Raw genomic sequence first — 17066 nt, forward strand, 5'->3', positions numbered from 1 at the left:
GTTAGATGGGCTGTAACTATTTTTTGTTCTGCCCCTTGCCCACGCCTGCCTTTCCCATTCACATTTAGGAAAGGCTACCTTACTAACAGTTTGGATCCAAGACCCCTTTCACAGGCCAAGCTGCTTTGTGGCAGATGACCTGCCTGACAGGACTAGACATCCAGGAGACAACTTGGCCTCAGCTCCTCGAGTGGAAAGCAGCGCAGGCCTGGGAGGGAAGGCAGGAGGGTTAGCCATCTGTTTCCCACCTGGGCTTCCTCATAACAACTTGGATGTCTCATCAAGCTTTTAATAAAATATCAAAGTGGGCTAATCTAAACTCAGCAGAATTCCCACTTTGTCCCCCCCTCACAAATCACTGCTTGCTGATTAGGGCACTCAGCTGCACTTTGACCACTCATCCTCAAGCTAGTATCACATTCCCTCCATCTGTACATGCAGGAACCTTTTTAGGTCTCACATGGGGATGTTATGCAAGAAAAAGTAAAACAAAGAGGCTCTTTGCCAAAACCCCTGAATTAGTTTTTGTTACCAACTACCTGGGGATTACAAAGTTATTGTTTCCGAAATACATGTTCAAGACCTAGCATCACCAAGAAATAAGTGCATTTTCATTCTCCCAAACAGTGAGCCTGTGACAAGCCTTACAAGGGTGCTCAGCTCTTAAACCAGTGCTGCGACTGCGAGGGGCCATTTTGTGGCTACTGCTTCTGTTGTACTACAGCACCTTCCAACAGGAGAGGAGGTCAAGAAGTGGAAGCTGAATTTAATGTCTGGAAAACCCATTAAAAAGAAGGTGTGTTGGGGGGCATGATGTGATTTGTTATTGCTGAATTCAAGCCAGGAGCTGCAGGGGAAAAGAGCCCAGTTTGCTGACAATGCAGCAATCCTTTAAAGGACAGAGAAGAAAACCAAAGCAGGAATTAACACACGTGCTGCATCCTCCCAGAGGCAACTTTGGGTCTGAACTAAAAGAGAGGATGGGGCATCCCTACCAAGTCTCTCGGATAAAAGCAGAACTTACATGGCACCTTGCCAACTAATTTTCCATTGTCACAACACCTGGGACATTAGTTCAGGGAAAACAAGTGAACAGTTTCTATCCTTTCACGCAACAAACCAAGAAAGCAGAATGCAGTTTAATCAAATAAGCTTGTTTTCCCTTCCCCTTCTCATTCAAATTCTAGATTAAAAAAAAAAAAAAAAAAGGCAAAGCTATTTACTCTTCACAGAAAAACAATATATTTAAGCTTTTAACAAAATCTGCAGGCAAACCTACCTGCTCCTCAAAGGGCAGACCCACAGCTCTCCTCTACCCTCCTTTCTTCTGCCATGGGATGAAGAGGGCAAAGCCCTCTCAAGCAGTAGAAGTGTCACCTGGATTATGACACTGGACTTAAATTTCCCCCCTCCCTGCTTCCCTTTTTGGTCAGTACTGCCGAATAGAAAAGGGAAGTTCTTCATTCACTAGGTGGGCAGAGGTGTTTGCCTTGCATTAAAGGCCATGCGCTGCTTTCTCACCTCCCTGCACACGCACAGCAGCAGAACAAAGTCTTGAATACAATCACTGCAACCCGGCTGCTGCTCATCAAAGCCATCACCATCTCTTCTCATGGTAGAAGAGGTGATCAGGTAGCTGACATTTACCGTTTAGCTCTTAAAGTAAATAGAAACCAAGTCATTATATCTCCTCTTCTGCTCCAGAAAAACATTCCCTGCGGTTCCACGCAAAAGGTTCAACAGCCAGGTCGAGCATTCATCCTGCACAGTGGAGCGAGTAACTCCGCTGTACTTAGGCTCTTTCCCTTAGCAGCTGTATTTTTTGAAATTATACTTTCCTCCTTGAACTCCTAATCAACAAGGGCCTCACCCACACCATTAATGCAGCTGGAATAATGGCATTCCTCCATAATGGAGAAGGAGCTTGGGATCACATCTTCTAGTTGGGGTTACGAAGGGACAACCCTTATCTCCTCGTCTCACCTATATTAAACATCTGCTAATTACAGGAATTGTTTGCACTGGAAAGCAAAAGCATATTCAAAGCTCTCTTAATGCAATTAACACAGCTTAAAATTAAGAAGCTGTGACCATGCAGCAGACCAGGCTGCATGGTCTCTGAAGTGTTTTAAAGACCACAGCCTGGAAACTTCTAATCACAGTCTAGCACATTTACTGGAAACAGATTTACAATCTACACTGCGGGGAAAAAAATACACACATAGTTTTTCAGAAGTGCTCCGTTCTGAGAGGATGGCACATAACTGCAGCTATCCCAGACAGTGCTAGTGCTGAGCAGTAACAGTTCATCATCGGTAGTGCAAGAGAGGTTCAGGTGTCCAAAAGCACATCCGATGCCAGGATAAGGACGGACGGGCTGCCAGACTGGCTGGGCACTGCAGGCTCACGCAATGAAGTTTAACTCTTTAGGTGCAATTCTAGCTGGAGGCAGAAGATGCTTCTCCATTTCTAGTCTGCCCTTCAGCTTTAACTGCTTATTCCAAAGAGCAACTTCTGGTGATTTTGGAGCAGAAGCCTTTCCTACTAAAGAGGATGTGGGAGATGGGGAAATCCCCTCACAGAGGGCCCGTTTCCATTGGCATGAGGAGTTCTCTGAACCTAGCAAGCATTTTGAGAAGCTTCTCCTCTTTCGTTGGTGTTTCCCATGATATAGCACTTCTAGTGTGTTCCAAGTCAATACTGATGTAGCCTTTTCTATAGATTCATCACATTGGACAAATTGGCACTTCTAACCCCTACTGAGCTGTTACATCTCATTCAGCTCTTCCAAGAATTTTCTTTCCAGTACTCTCAATCAACACAATTTCAGAGAAAAATAATTTCATTTCATTTCTTAATCTCCCGATTGCTTTGCTTTACATTACTCAGTCTTTATGGGAATTTTGCAATTTTACAACTTTCCTTTACAACTCCCAATTCAGAACCGTACTGCCAGCAAATTTAACTAGCAGAATGCTAACTTCTTTCAAATTATTACACCCTAGGCAATTTTTCAGTAGTGTTTGCAGAACTTGAGACACTCTCTCATCAATTTTCAGCAAGACAAAGCACTTTAGAAAGTATAATTTGATGTTAAGTGAATCTGATGTCATAACCACCCTGTTAGCTATCTTCCCTAATTTAAATATACTATATTTTGCTTTTTAATTTATTTAGCTACTGTATCATTTTATTTAAAAAAAATAAGCCAGTGGAAATTATACTATCAAGAAGAAGGACTCCAGCAAAAGTTTATAGTACAAAGATCTTAGTTTCTGAGTTCTGCATCTTCTCTTTCCCACTTTATCTACTCTTGTGTCTTGTTATGTGGGATCTCATTACCCTGTTCTGCAGTTTCCTTTCTCTTTCTTCCTATTTTATGGTACTGACAGGAACTAAAGTTTTATTACCAGAATCTACTTGAAAGCTGGTATCTTGGTTGCTTTCCTGTGTTTAGAATTGCAGCCTTACTTCCCTGGTTTCCCCATCTCTTCCCATGACAGAGTCATTAATTCAGTTCTCTTAACATCTATGGACACAAAACATTAGCAATAAGGGATACAGCAGTTAAGTTCTTATTTGTATTGACAGTTGTTTTTAACCAAATTGAGTCTTTTCTCAAACTTACAGTCTCATTAAAGTACATTTGAAAAAACCCACAAGTTTGCTACCAGCTATCTCCAAGTAATTAAATTCATTAATCTAAACAAGGAGCAAGGGAAATAAAATTACTTTCTTCTTCATGCTTTTTTCCTTCCCTCTGACTCCATAATGAAGATAGATGTTCTTATTTCACTAACCTTTATGACCAGCAGTTATTCTCTCTGTTTTTAATGTCCTATCTTTCTCTTGCAAGCCTTAAAATAATGAGCGCCCTGGAAACTGCTAAAAGTCAGAAGTTTCTTTTCCTTTTTCATATAAACCCAGAATTTGATCCATTCCTCATGAAACCAACCTATTTCTTGCATTCTTTAGTTCCCCAAAGCTCCATCTTTGCTCAGTGCCGTTCCAATGAGCAACCCAATAATTTAAGGTACTGCAACCTTGTTAAAGATTAGGTAGGCTCGTGCTCTACCGAAAGGACACAAAAAAAGGCCCGGGGCTTGCTGGAGTTAGAAACACACTGCCTAAGTGCACACAGCCACCACGCTCCCGCAGCAAAGCCTGCCACGGTTCCTGTTTTCACACAGCAAAGCTGAGCGCTTTCCTGCCTTGGAAACACCACATACCCTGGGTTGGGTTTGCAGAGGAAAGGACACTTCTGCTTCCCCTCGGGGAGCTGAGGGGCAGCTTATCCGCGCCCCCAGCGCGGTCGCCTGGTCAGGAAGAGCCAGGCACTTCTTGCACTTGTCTGGTGGAGACATCTGAACTACACCCGAAGTGAAAACGCTCGGGGAGAAAAGGCTATGTGGGCACGAGCTATGACTAAAACCCATGGATACCGTATCACACACGCTGGCTGAAGTATTCCTAACCAAAACAAACCCTTTCCTCTATGTTCAGCAGTTTGGTATGCGTGGCAGTAGCAATCCTGCTAAGGACAAGGCTCCAGGGGACACCAGCATTTTCTGTGTGCCAGCAGAAACACTGCTTGGACACTGCTGGATCGGCTACTGATTTTAAGACCCATGCCTGGTTCAAGAGGATGCACAGAGTAATCCTGCCTCTCTCTGGCATATGCAAACCAACTGAACAAACACAAAAACAAATAAAATACAAAAGGCTGCTTTTTCTTCAACAAATTGTCCCAAAATACTGTGTCTGAACACAAAATGTGATTTCAATATCCCAAGAGTCCCGAAAGGCAGACTATAAATAGCACATAGGTACTGTCTGGGTCCTTTGTTTGAATTATGAGACAAAAAGCAGCACAGTTACGTTAAATTGTGCTTACAAGAGGAATGTAAGAATGCTTCTCTAGGATAGGGTTGTGATACCAACAGTCCCTTTAATTGAACTTTTCCAATAGGAAATTCTCAGCCAGTCACTCCAATTTAGCAAGAGAGGTAGCAAACAACAACAGCAGCTTGACATCTAGCAGCTCACATTTAGACCAATAATTAACCAGCCTCTTCACAACTGCGGCAATCCACTTTTAACACGATGTGGCCATCTCCACCAACCCTTCAGGGTTCACACACAAGGAAAGAAGGGGGAAAAAAAAAAAAAAAAAAAAAAAAAGCAAGCAAGCAGACATGGCCACAAAGCAGCTTTTCAATTAATAGCCAAAATACCCACCCCTCAGAAGTTGCGGGCTGTGGTAATCCCCTTTTTGAAATGCTAATGTCATTACAACCATAGCAGCAGAAGACAAGCGGGGAGGCCTGGGGGGACAGAGCGTCTGCTGTGCCCTTACACAGATGATTTAAGCTGGGTCTTTTGTAATTCTCCCCTCCAAAGCTCCTTGCCCAGCATCACTCATGACAGGAGCTGCAGCTGCTCCCCTGACAAGGGGGGGTGGGAAGAGCCATACGCTGAATCTGTGCGTGTGGGGTGAGGGCCTGGGGGCAGTGGCAGTGACGGCACTGGGGACTTGCTTCTAAAGACAACCTGGGGAACACGGAGAAAAGCAGAACAAAAGGCTCCCCAATTCCTCTTTCACTGCTGCAGGGTTGCATGGGAGCCGGGCATTATAATCACTACAACAGGTATCTGGTAGAGTAGAGCTCAAAGAAATGTATCTGTCATCACACCTCCAGAAATCAGCCTGGGTTCAGGGAAATGCCACCCATGGAGTGGTCCCCACAGGGACATGGAGCTGTCAATGTTCATGGCAGAGCACCGTGGACTAGTGGCTACAGGGAGATCCGAGACCAGGCAAGGCACCAATGCCTACCAGGCAATGCCTTGCCTGGTACCAACTGGCATCAAGCGATTACCAGAGGGCTTTTGGGGTTCTTTTATTTTTCTAGTTTATTGTTGAGCTTTTGTCTCTCTGATACCAATAAGAGAATCAGCAGTAAGAATTTCATGTAATGACTCCAGGGGAGAAGAGCTCATCCTCTCTCATTACATCAAAGAGCTTCCCACCAAAGCGGAAAAGGGGGACAGTCATCACAACAGCTGAGAAGTCAAATCAAGTTAAGGTTTTGCACCAAGTGAAATAGAGATTAACTGGAAGAACTGAGACATTTGCCATCTGCAAAGGGTTTACAGTGGTTCCCACCACACTATGAGACTAGATGAAGCTAGTATATAGATACTCTGAAAATAGAAGTCCCAAACCTTTCTGCCAGAAAAGAATCTTTTCTCCTCTGAAAGTGCATATGGTATCTGAGCTGCTACCTACAGAGCAGCTGTGTACACTGCAATGAGGCAGCCAACCTTCACTCCTGCAGAAAGAGGAAAGGTGACAGACAGCTTGGGAAAGGGCCGTGCGTTTGGTGGAGTCACACACAGCACACCGGCAAGCAGCTCTGAACCGCTGTCACCAAGCCCAAAACATTTTAAAATGAGAACTACAAAAGTTCCAGTTCTTCAGGCACCCTGCCTCAGCATAACGCACTAACCAGTGTCAGGAGGGAAATCCCCTCCACTTAATATACCTGATTTAATAAAGAGTTCAGCAGGGGTAGCAGATGGAGCGCTAGCTGCTTCCCTGCTGGCAGAGGATGCAGGGCAGACATCCATTTTTATCTGCTCAAATCACTCTCTCAAATCGCTCTGCGGCGCCTGGCCCAGCCAGCCATGAAACCCTCCTGACCTGCCTCAGACACGTGCCAGGGGGCCAGAGGCCTGCGCTGAAGCAGTTTTGGATCTTTGCTCACCAGACTGTAGTCGGAGAATGAACTTCACCAGGGCACCCTCGATCAGCAGCCCCCGTCAGGCTGCCTCACTCTTAATGACACTGGGGACCCAGCATGCCAGCCCCACTTGCACACCAGATGGCAAGATGCTACCTCCGTTTCTTCCTGCGGCAGTCACACAGCTGCCCCTTGAGAGCTCAGTTCTCACACTGTATCAGCTCATGACTACAAAAGCACTGGCTGAATGGAAGGAAGCCCCTCAGCACCACACAGGGTGTTCATGCAGCAGGGGAACTGCTGTGTGCAGCAAACAAGGATCTGGACACCAGAAGCCCTTCCCTTTCCCATGGCAGAGGGCACTAGCAGAACTGGCTGCCATCAGCTCCCACTCACACAGAGCATGAGCCTGAGCTCTGGGCCTCTGAACATCCCTGGTTTGCCCCTTACTGCCTAGCTCCCCACACGAGCCAAAATCAGCAGCTCCATCCACCTTTTCAGCACCCGGGCCTAAGCCATCGAGAAAGCTGATAAATACACAGTGTTTCAGGAAGGAAGAGCCCACAGCCAACAATTCTGCCCTTCAACTCTACAGCAACTTCTCAGAGAGCCCCTGCTCCCTGCTTTCAGTCAAAAGAAACATCCTGGCCTGCTCTAATGCACCTTGCATAGTCTGGATTACCAGAGTCAGGCATCTCCTCGAGAGGGGCAACGATGCCCTCCAAGCCCTAAAGAACAGGTGTCATGAGTCTGGAAAGTGCTCAGAGACACAAGCAGGCCTACAAACCTATCGGTCAAGTTACAACATTCAGAGCTGGGGTCAATTTTTTAATTAGTTTCTTCTCAAAGATCAGAAGTAGTGTAGGCTGGGATGCTACCTGAATGTGTAATAATCAGATCCAGCCAGGATGTTTGAAGCCTGTGGAAAAAGGAAACAAGAAACAGGGATAGTCATTTTCTCAGAAAAATGTGACCTAGGGACCCAGGCACTCTATGCAAAGCACCAGCTCAGAACTCCAAGTTCAAAATGTCAGCTTCCCTGTCACTTGAGTACTGACTTGAAATAAACCTACCCATGGGCAAATCTCTAGATTCTTTGGCTTTCGGCTCTTTGCACCCAGACAAACCACAGGAGGAACAACTGGGGCTTAGTAGAGGGGCGCACACAGCAGAATTAAGAAAGTTTATTTCATCATATAGAAAGAGCAACATATCACTTGAGCCACCCTCAAAAAAATCCACACAGAAGACTGAGAGGACAATTTCTAACTGCACAGGTCACTTCCCAGCACTTCACAAGAGGTGCCCATGCCCTGTACAGATACTGTGCAGAGACAGCTAAGCAAAACTCCTCAAGACGTGCAAACTGCACAACAAAACAGCTGCCCAGGGACCAGCCAGCAGCCAAACCACTGCAGGAGAGAGCTTACTTTCTCCTACAGGTAGGGTTAAAAGCAGTGACCCAAGAAAAGGGTGAAGGCATGGCTATTACAGCATTGCTGAGAGATTTCCAAGTCCTGGGCTCTGCTTCGGTTCAAACTTTCAGCTACTTGTTTTGCTGTACTTAAATGGCACAAGAACGGAACAAGGATCCTGCGGACAGCTCAGCTCTCCCTGCACTGGACATTTCCTTCGGCAAGTGGAGTCTAACTTACTAAATGCCATAGAGGGGAAAAAAAAAAAAAAAAAAAAAGCAAAAACAAATCAAAGCACAAAACTGTCAACCTAAAAATGATCTCCGAGTATTTAAGTAGTAAATGTAAATGAAGAGGTCCAAAGTGGTTAAACTTGCATGTTACAACAGTGACAGCTCACGGATACCATATCTCCCCATCACAGCAAGTTTCAGTTCTGCTTTGGGCTATGGGCAATAACATTTGCCATGAGACTAACTTGTCATGCAAGGCAAAGTGGATGACCAGTGGGCCAGATTCCCCAGGAGCCTCCCACTCACCTAAGGATAAATCCACAGCTGTGTTTTGGATAGGAGCAGAACGTTCTCAGAAAGCCAGGGGCATTTCTCTAAATAAGGCATCAACTTTCACTCAGAACCCCTATCTCCGTTTCTCCATTCACACACAGTTGCTATCTGGTCTTCCAGTTTCTCTCCCCACCAGCTCCCCAGCCATCTCATCAGAGCACTTGTGGGCAAACAGCCAGGGCTCCAGGCACCAGCACCTTCACCCTGCTCTGCTCCTGCCTCGAGGAGGTTTCTGTCTCAAAGCTTCAGGCCCTGGAGGAGATGCACACTTGGTAGCCGGAGGCCCTTGCCTCCAGTTCTTAAAAATACTCTGCCAGAGTCTGTTTAGTCAGTGTTGTTGCATATACAAAAGCCTCACAAGCCTGACATTTAAAACACATCTTGCATCCCTCTGCATTAAAGCACTCTTGCCTAATCATTAAAAAATAAACACATGCTTATATTTGTGCTGAGTTCTTCCTCCCAAGGCCATACTATTCTCAACCATTCTAATCTGCTTGCATAACTAAAGCACCACCTTCTCTCAGGACATACACTACTTAACCACTAAGCCACTAATTGGCTTCTTAAACCACTGGGATCTTTTTCACAACTCCACCCGTGGAAACCTTCACCTTCCTGCTTTGCTGCATTCCCCTCTGCCCCTCCTCTCCATTCTAAAGTCTTATTCTCCCCAGACACCTCATGGAGCCTCAGCCTACTCTACTGCTTTTCTACACATACCAACCTGTTCCTAGTCCTTTTGTACGCTTGAAGAGTCTCTAGAGAGCTCTGCACTAGCTCCCTCAAAATACTTCTGTCTAAAGCAGGAAAGCTTCATCTGTTGCTTGACTGGTAGGCATTTCTCTATGGAAATGGAAACAGAACTATATGTAAAGTTGCTTAAAGAATAAATTCTTCAAAACCATAAAACACAATTTTCTATTTGGGTGCATAGTTTTGAATGCCTACAGATGTCTGACATGAGATGTGCCACACACCACGTAGATCTTTTCCTCAGGACATGTTCCAATAAGCTAGAAGAGCAGCAGCAGCAGCTCCTGGCTGTCTAGTTATGGCTCTCTGCATGTATTACTATGTTTCTTGACTGTTCTTTGGTTGAAAACCCAAGACATCCAACAGAGATGGTTATCTCACTTTGCAGAAAGGCAACATTCTTCAAACTAGTAATGGCGTCTCCTTTTCAATACATTAGAAAATATATACATCAAAAATTGTAGCAATGTTTTGTTTTACTCTCAAATAAGAAACAAAGACCCTCCCTATGAACTAGGATGACTGGTAGACATGGGATTCTGAGCCTGCAGGATTTTTTTTTTGTTACCTTACTGATCAATTCCTTGGGGCCTGCTCCCAGCTGGAATGTATTTCCTACCCCACCTAGCAGGTAAGTGCTTCTATTTCCACATCCGAGGCACTGGCCCCATAAAGAAGGCCACACCAACGCAGAAGCACCTCCATCTAGCAAGCTGCAAGCAGACACCTCTATGACCTCTTAAGGAGCAGCAGTCTTTCCTCAGCACTGGACCACACAAATTCACTTGTCCCTTCCCTCAAAAAAAGGATCTCTGCAGCAGGCAGGACCAATAGGCTCATTTTATTTTTCAATAGTTTAGTAACAAAACAAACCCCTCTAACCCAACTCACCTAGCACACACCTTGCAATTCATCCAAGTGGTCCCTTACCTAAGGGAGTATTTCAAATCCCTTCAAGGACTTCGAACCTGGAAGCAGCCAGTTCACAAGTCATCCAGCTCCAACAGAATACATTGCTTACCTCAGGGAACCTTGAGATAATGCCATAATCCCAATAGGGGCCTCCAACATTCCTACTGAACGTATAAGCACTTCTAAACTTGTTGAGGTACCTCCCTGTGTCCCACCCTCAGTCCTGACTATCAGCAGTGTTTTCAGCAATCCTCACCTAGACAGACTGCAGCTGGGAAGAGCATGGAGACCCAAACAGCAAAAGCTGCAAACTTGACTTGTCTACATCACCCACCTTTCCATAGACCAGGTCACCCCCATCCGCCATGTGATCACACTGAGGAGATGAATCAGCTCCACAGCTTTACACACTGCACACCACCTATTGCAGCACTACTGCAGTAACAGCCCAGGGATAAGTTTGCCACGGCTCAGGAGCCAACACACTTGTTCTGCAGGGTCACGAACAGCTGGCAGCACAGACAGGAGGTGGTAACTGCCTGTGCTGCTGCAGTTAAACTAACAGCTTGGAGAAGCAATCAGGGAAAGAATTACACAGATGAAGAGGAATAAATCTAGTAAGTGGGGAAAAACTCAAATATTCAACACGTCCTGAAAGCAGGATGATTCAGCTGCTATGGTAAGCAATTTAGGACACAAAAGGGAACAGAAGCAGGGAGGGAATGGTCAAGTGGTACAAGGTAGTAACAGAGCAAGCTTTCATCTCTCTTGCTGGCAGAACGTTTCCCATCAGACTGGGAACAAACCCAAACGTTGAAAGCCTCCCCAAATAATGGGCTCAAGCGAGAAAGAAAGGCCTCAGTGACAGGAGTAAGCCGCATGAGAAGCAAAGACAGACAAGTCTGTCTTCAGTGTAGAGGACAGCAGGCATCAAGAGATGCCAATGAGGTGATGTATCAGAACCTGAACTGATGCACATAAACTCTGCCTGCTAAAGAGGACTGAACTGTGCTATTTACTCCCTTCCTGCCTTTTTTTTTTCCCCCTCCTACAATTAATCTCCTACCAGTTTCCATCTTCCATATTCCAGCCTAACAAAACCACTGAATTACGGAGCAGCACATTTTCCTGCTAGCAACAGTAGCCAAGCATGGAATACATTTTAATACTAGGCATCTGGGTCATTAAAATCTTATTAAGAGTAAAACTCAGACTTTAGATGTATTTCTAAATCAGAGGATTCCATCAAGGCTTTTCCTCTGCCGCTCTGTAGGGCCAAATGTGGCAGGCAGTATTCTGCCCTCCACCCCTTCAAACGCTTCATTACAAACCCATTCCTCATCAGCACTGCTCCTGCGCCTCTCCACCACAAAAAGGGAAGAAAAGCTCAGATTAAGCAGGTCAAATTTCAGCATTCAGTAAAGACTTAAACTTTTTTTAATATATACTACAGAAAGGCAAATACGCTTCCCACTTCCCAAGACTGCACACCTCTAACATACAGACAGGAAAGGCTTAAGACTTTCTGCGCACAGGAAGTGAAAAGCAGAGCATACAGCACAATATATCCAGTCATGCTACTTAACCCAGCACACTCTTCTGATGAGATCACACTCTTCTGCCTTTCCTGATTAAAGGAAACAAGTTTTTGTTTTTTCTCAGGCAGTCTCTCAAAACTTTCAAAAGTAGCTCCTTTCTCTCTATTTTAATGTAGTATTTATTCTGTTTGGTTTTCCTTGAGTCACTTGGAAGGTTACCACTACAAAAGGTATAAAAATCCCTTCAAGCACAGTAAAACAAAAGTTGATCTTCCTCTCTCCCTCAAATGGAAGGAGGACAAACAGCAGACAAAATGCAGATAAGATGCAGCAGAGAGATGCGTTTAAGCCTCCCAAACACAGCTAAAAACTAGGAATCCTGGTTCACAGCCACTTTTATTAACCAGCAACCCCCCTCACTCATTTCTCGTAGTACTGAAGTGAAGATGAATCTACTTACATGTAGGTCCTTTGGATTTGCTGAGCCAACCTAAAAGGACAAACAAAAGGCAAATTTAGGATTACTATTGGGTATGCTTTAATCTTTCCCTTCTTCCCCACTAAAACTAGTTAAAATTAAACAAGTTGTGTGGCTGGCTGAGATTTCTATTATTTTCTTTGTTCCAGCTGCCTGGAACAGCAATAACATTATGTTATTTGAGCATCTACTTCTTAGCCAGCTTTGCTGTCTGGCCATTATTCTGTTGCTCTCCAGCATGCTCCTCTGAACCACCCAGCTTTTACTAAACTCTCCACAGGGACTAGAAAGAGGAATTACCACCCAAACAGCTTCTTTATGTCCACAGAGAACTACACACTTTGGACCGACTTGCTGATCTCTTCAAATCCAGACTTATATGAAACAAGAGGGTTATAATCAAGGTGGTCTGTTCATGCATGACACCTACCCATATTTGAGCGGCCTATTGTCCTTGTTTTCATGGAATTCATTCCTAACCGTAGAACTCCCTCCTTTCAACCACGTAATTGGAGACAAAGAGAACCACTGCTTTGTACAGATCCACAAAGAATAGGAGCAAGTCTGCATCTGCTCAGCGGCTAGAGCACGCTCCTACAAGCTGCTCTGCGTAATGCAAACAAAGAGCAGTAGCCAAGAGCTTCTGTGCACAGTAACCTTGGTACGAAGAAACCTTAGAACAGCAAGTAGCAGATTGGTCACATGCATGTCAGAGATGACACACAGGAATGGAGTCGTTTTAGTTTATTTAACTCTATCACTTTAATGGAAATGCTAAAATTTAAAGAGCTAGTTTTATAGCATTCTACCTGTGTTCAGTCAAAAAGTACATCGTGTTTAAATCAAAGCAGACTTGGATTCATCAGGCCTGCATTATTAGCTTTTATGTTTAATATTTCAACTCTTTGCTTTATGAATATTGATATTTGCTTAATTCTGAAAGTTTAAAAGACTACTTTTACTAACACTTTTCGCCTGCATTTCCCAAGATCAAATGACAGTATTATCAATAACAAAAGGTCCAACCTATCTTTTGATAGCTTTCCTATAGAGCTGATTATGAATGCAAGAGACTGCATGACTTAAAACATATTTGATAGGAAGCTTTCTAATATTTTGGACAATACATCTTAAATTTTAACACAGGTATACTATACAGTGATTAATGCTCAATAAATACTACTGAACAGGAGTGAAATCTCCCTAAATCTTTCTCTTCCAGCATAGCTTCAACGTGCTCCTGCAAATTTATTGTTTGCCCATCACCAAACTGTATTTGTGACTGCCCCTCCTGGGAAGAGGGAGCCGTTTTCCCAGAAACTCTGCAACATGTTTAGTGACCAAGCAACTTATCATGCTCATTTCGTGGCACTCCAGGATACTTAGAGAAACTGGCTGAGACAAAATGCTGATTTTTTTTTCTTAAAAAAAAATCCATGCAAAAGTGAAATAAATTTAAAAACACAGCAGGACCAGATGCTCACTGACTGGAAATGAGCCTGCCCTGTGCATTTACCATGTGGCAAGCAGAACATGTTCCTGCCCACACCGTGAATATGTACCTAAACCTGCAGGAACTGAGGCAACAGCATTTCCAAGCAGCAAAACGACTGCAATACAATATATATTATATAGTCTTAACATATGAATCACAAGCGCTCTGCTTTCTCACTCTGAGCAGAGCCAGCCTATTGTTTCCATGCTTGTCTGGCTTTTTATGAGGACATTCTTTAGCTTTTGTAGCGATTGTGAATGTGTCACATCGGCCCTGCGTTCAACATAAGTGTTACCATCGGGAGGTTTAATATAATCTCTTGCTTTGTGTTAACATCTCTTTGTCCTGCCTGCTCTGAATGTGGGCTTTTTTTTTTTTTGCTGTGTAAATTAATAAAATGATGATGGGAGGGTGATGGGGGCAGGGGGGAGGCGAAAAAAGGCGAGTAAAAGATGATTTTCCAAGTGCCTCGCTCATGTTCTTTGTTTACCCATCTGGCTCCATGCTCCCGGCCGACTTGCTTGCGAGCATCACTCAGGGCTGCCGTGCTGCTGCAGGTGCAGCTCTCAGGGCCCGTGTCACACCACAAGCACCCCCGTCCCTCCCAGCAAGCGGCAGCTCCTGCCTGCAGCCTCGGAGAGCCCATCCATGGGAGCACTCTGCACCCAGTCCCCCCCAACCCAGGATTTTCTCCCCAGATGTCTTGCTGTCTGTGATAGTCTTGGGTTCCCTTAAGTTCCCTTGGGTTCCCTTCCTCTGCAGGAAGTATTCCATGCCTAGCCACTGTAATCCTATTTAGGTGACAAGCTGTCTCCATCAGCCAGGTCACCACTGCTGCTGGCAAGGCGTGGAGCAGCACAAAGAGGGAGGCAATGCAGAACTGCCCTGGGGTCTGCTGATAAGCTCAGCTAGTGCCTTTGGCACTGGGAGCGGGTGCCTCGGAGAGGCTGCAGGAAGACCCGCCAGCTGCGTGGCTGCCTGCCCGCAGCGCACGGCCGGCTGCCGCTCCAGGCACTTGCAGCTGCTGCAGCACATGCATCGGGTCACTGCAGCACCAGGCTGCAAGGCACAGACCTCAGACCTGCATCGCAAGTAGCAATGGGGCATTACTGCCAGGCACAGGCTGGAAGAAAAACACAAGGATAGACCAAATTCAGAGAGACCTTCTCCTTCTTCCATTCTTACTAGCTGTTCATGCCAATCTGTCAGCCCTTCTTGCAGCTCCTCAGCCATGCAATACTTACGAGGCCAAAGACAGGCCATGCAAGTCCAGGCCATGTGACTCGAGGAGCCTCTCCCTTCCAGCTCGAAGAACCAGAAGTACTAAAAGCAAATGAAGTCCTCCAGCAGCTTCCAGCATCAGCCTTTTCCATACATGATCATTTCTACTTTAAGCAGTGGGCATCTGGCAACTAATATTTATACTCCTCCACCACAGAGAGGCCAATTCAAGCTTCACTGCAGCAGAGGAGTGCCAGCCACTTCACATTTTCAGGTGCCACTATGCTTCAATAAACAGGGCTTTTTAAAGCTATGTCACACATCTCTGTGGACACAAGAACTACATCATGACAAGTTGAGAGGAGAGACCACTTTCCAATGTATACTGGGTAAACATGTACATAATGAACTCCCTTGGGACTAATCGGGCAGGTTTTGTTCTTCCACTCGTTTCTAACAGGCAGATCTTCTGACCTCTACTGTAACTTAATGCTTTACACACCATCCCATTACACTGTTTACATTACTCATCATGCTTGTCCATTATAGAGGAGAAAAAAAAAAAAAAGAGACGCAAAAGGGAAGACCCAAGCTGCAAAGAGCATTTAGGGGAGTACAGTTAGTGGGTGCTGAGGTGTCAAGATAGCACAAAAGGAAACATTGAACAGACTCATCAGCTGTGCAAAGAGTTGAAGGCAGTTAGTGCTTCTAACAGCACTTCATGTGAGCAATTGCTGCAAAGTGTACAGATAAGTGTCTCTACACGAGAATCTCAACTCAAACAAAGTGTAGTCCTTATGTCCATATACCTGAGACGGTCCCAATGCCCCCAGCTGCAGTGAAGATATACGGGGGAAGAAAAGGCTGCAGGAATCAGAATGTCAGGGTAAAGAACAGGCACTCTTATATTGTTAGTGTAAGGAATATTTTAGTTCTAAGATTTACTAAACCGTAGCATTGAGACTGCTCTCCTGTGGGTTCTGGAGGATGTGTTCAAATACATCAGCCATTTCCATTTTCCTCAAACATCTCCCCCTCCCTACAGCCTAGGCAAGGGTGTCACTTACCTGTGGCCTCTGCTTCCACAATACAGGTACCAAGGATAGCTAGCAGAAGAAATAATCCATGGCTAGCTGAGACACGAGATGATCCTGTGTTGCTCTTTGGTGCTACCATTCCATGGCACATCTTTTACCCACTAAAGTTTCTTTTAAAAAAATCCCAGAAAGATCAGGTCAAGTAGGAGCACCTCGGCCTACAAAAAGAAAAGGAAAAAAAAAAAAAAAGACATAGAAGAAAATAGTAAGTATTAAGTCAGAAATCTACTATATCCAGAGGAAGGAAAGGGAAAATCCAGAAATCATCAAAACCAGTGTTCAAGAATTCTGAAGTCTTACTAAGCAAGTATTCTTAGTTTGCAAAGAAAATAGGAGCAGAAAAGGTGATTTTCTGCATAGGAAAACTTAAAAGTGACCAGAATGTTTTACTTGCCCTTTAATATGTCAAGTTTGAAAACTGAGTAGCTTACAATTAATTGTATATCTTCCTTTTAGAAAACCTCAGAGAATGTGGCGTCTGGATAATTCGCTTCAAATATTTTCAAGAGAACCAGTCTTGCTACTCACCCACCACCTCTCAGAAGGTCTCTGAGACACAGAAGGCTACCAGACAACTCTGATAAATAAATCAAACGCTTCTCAGCCACCCGGAGAGACACAGCAAATCTGACAGGCAGCCGGCAGCAGGCATACACACGCTGAAGAGGAGGAATGCAAAAACAGCTTGCAAACCTCAGGTATAATGTTCTGACAGTGCAGAGCATGGCAATTAAAATTGCAGGATGTGACACTATTCATACCTGAGCATTGAGAGATTCAGCCACAGCCTATCAGGCATGGTCACATTGAAAGCACATTAGTAAATGAACACAGCTCTAGCAGCA

General features: G+C 44.8%; 1 protein-coding gene across 1 annotated transcript in view; it reads right to left on the minus strand.

The window, feature by feature from the left end:
* SUSD6 (sushi domain containing 6) overlaps nucleotides 1–16370 on the minus strand; it is a 41079-nt gene extending 24709 nt beyond the window's left edge. The window contains exons 1-2 of the mRNA XM_010216564.2: nucleotides 16192–16370; nucleotides 12391–12420 (exon numbers count right to left, since the gene is read on the minus strand). Of these exons, the coding sequence (XP_010214866.2) occupies nucleotides 12391–12420; nucleotides 16192–16312 (151 nt within the window). The 5' untranslated portion in view covers nucleotides 16313–16370. The remainder of the gene's footprint in view (nucleotides 1–12390; nucleotides 12421–16191) is intronic.
* Nucleotides 16371–17066: the final 696 nt, after the last annotated feature.

This window comes from Tinamus guttatus, unplaced genomic scaffold (genome assembly GCF_059628265.1).
Source record: "Tinamus guttatus ecotype Peru unplaced genomic scaffold, ASM5962826v1 Tinamus_guttatus_pri_ptg000676l, whole genome shotgun sequence".
In the NCBI taxonomy this organism is placed as follows: domain Eukaryota; kingdom Metazoa; phylum Chordata; class Aves; order Tinamiformes; family Tinamidae; genus Tinamus; species Tinamus guttatus.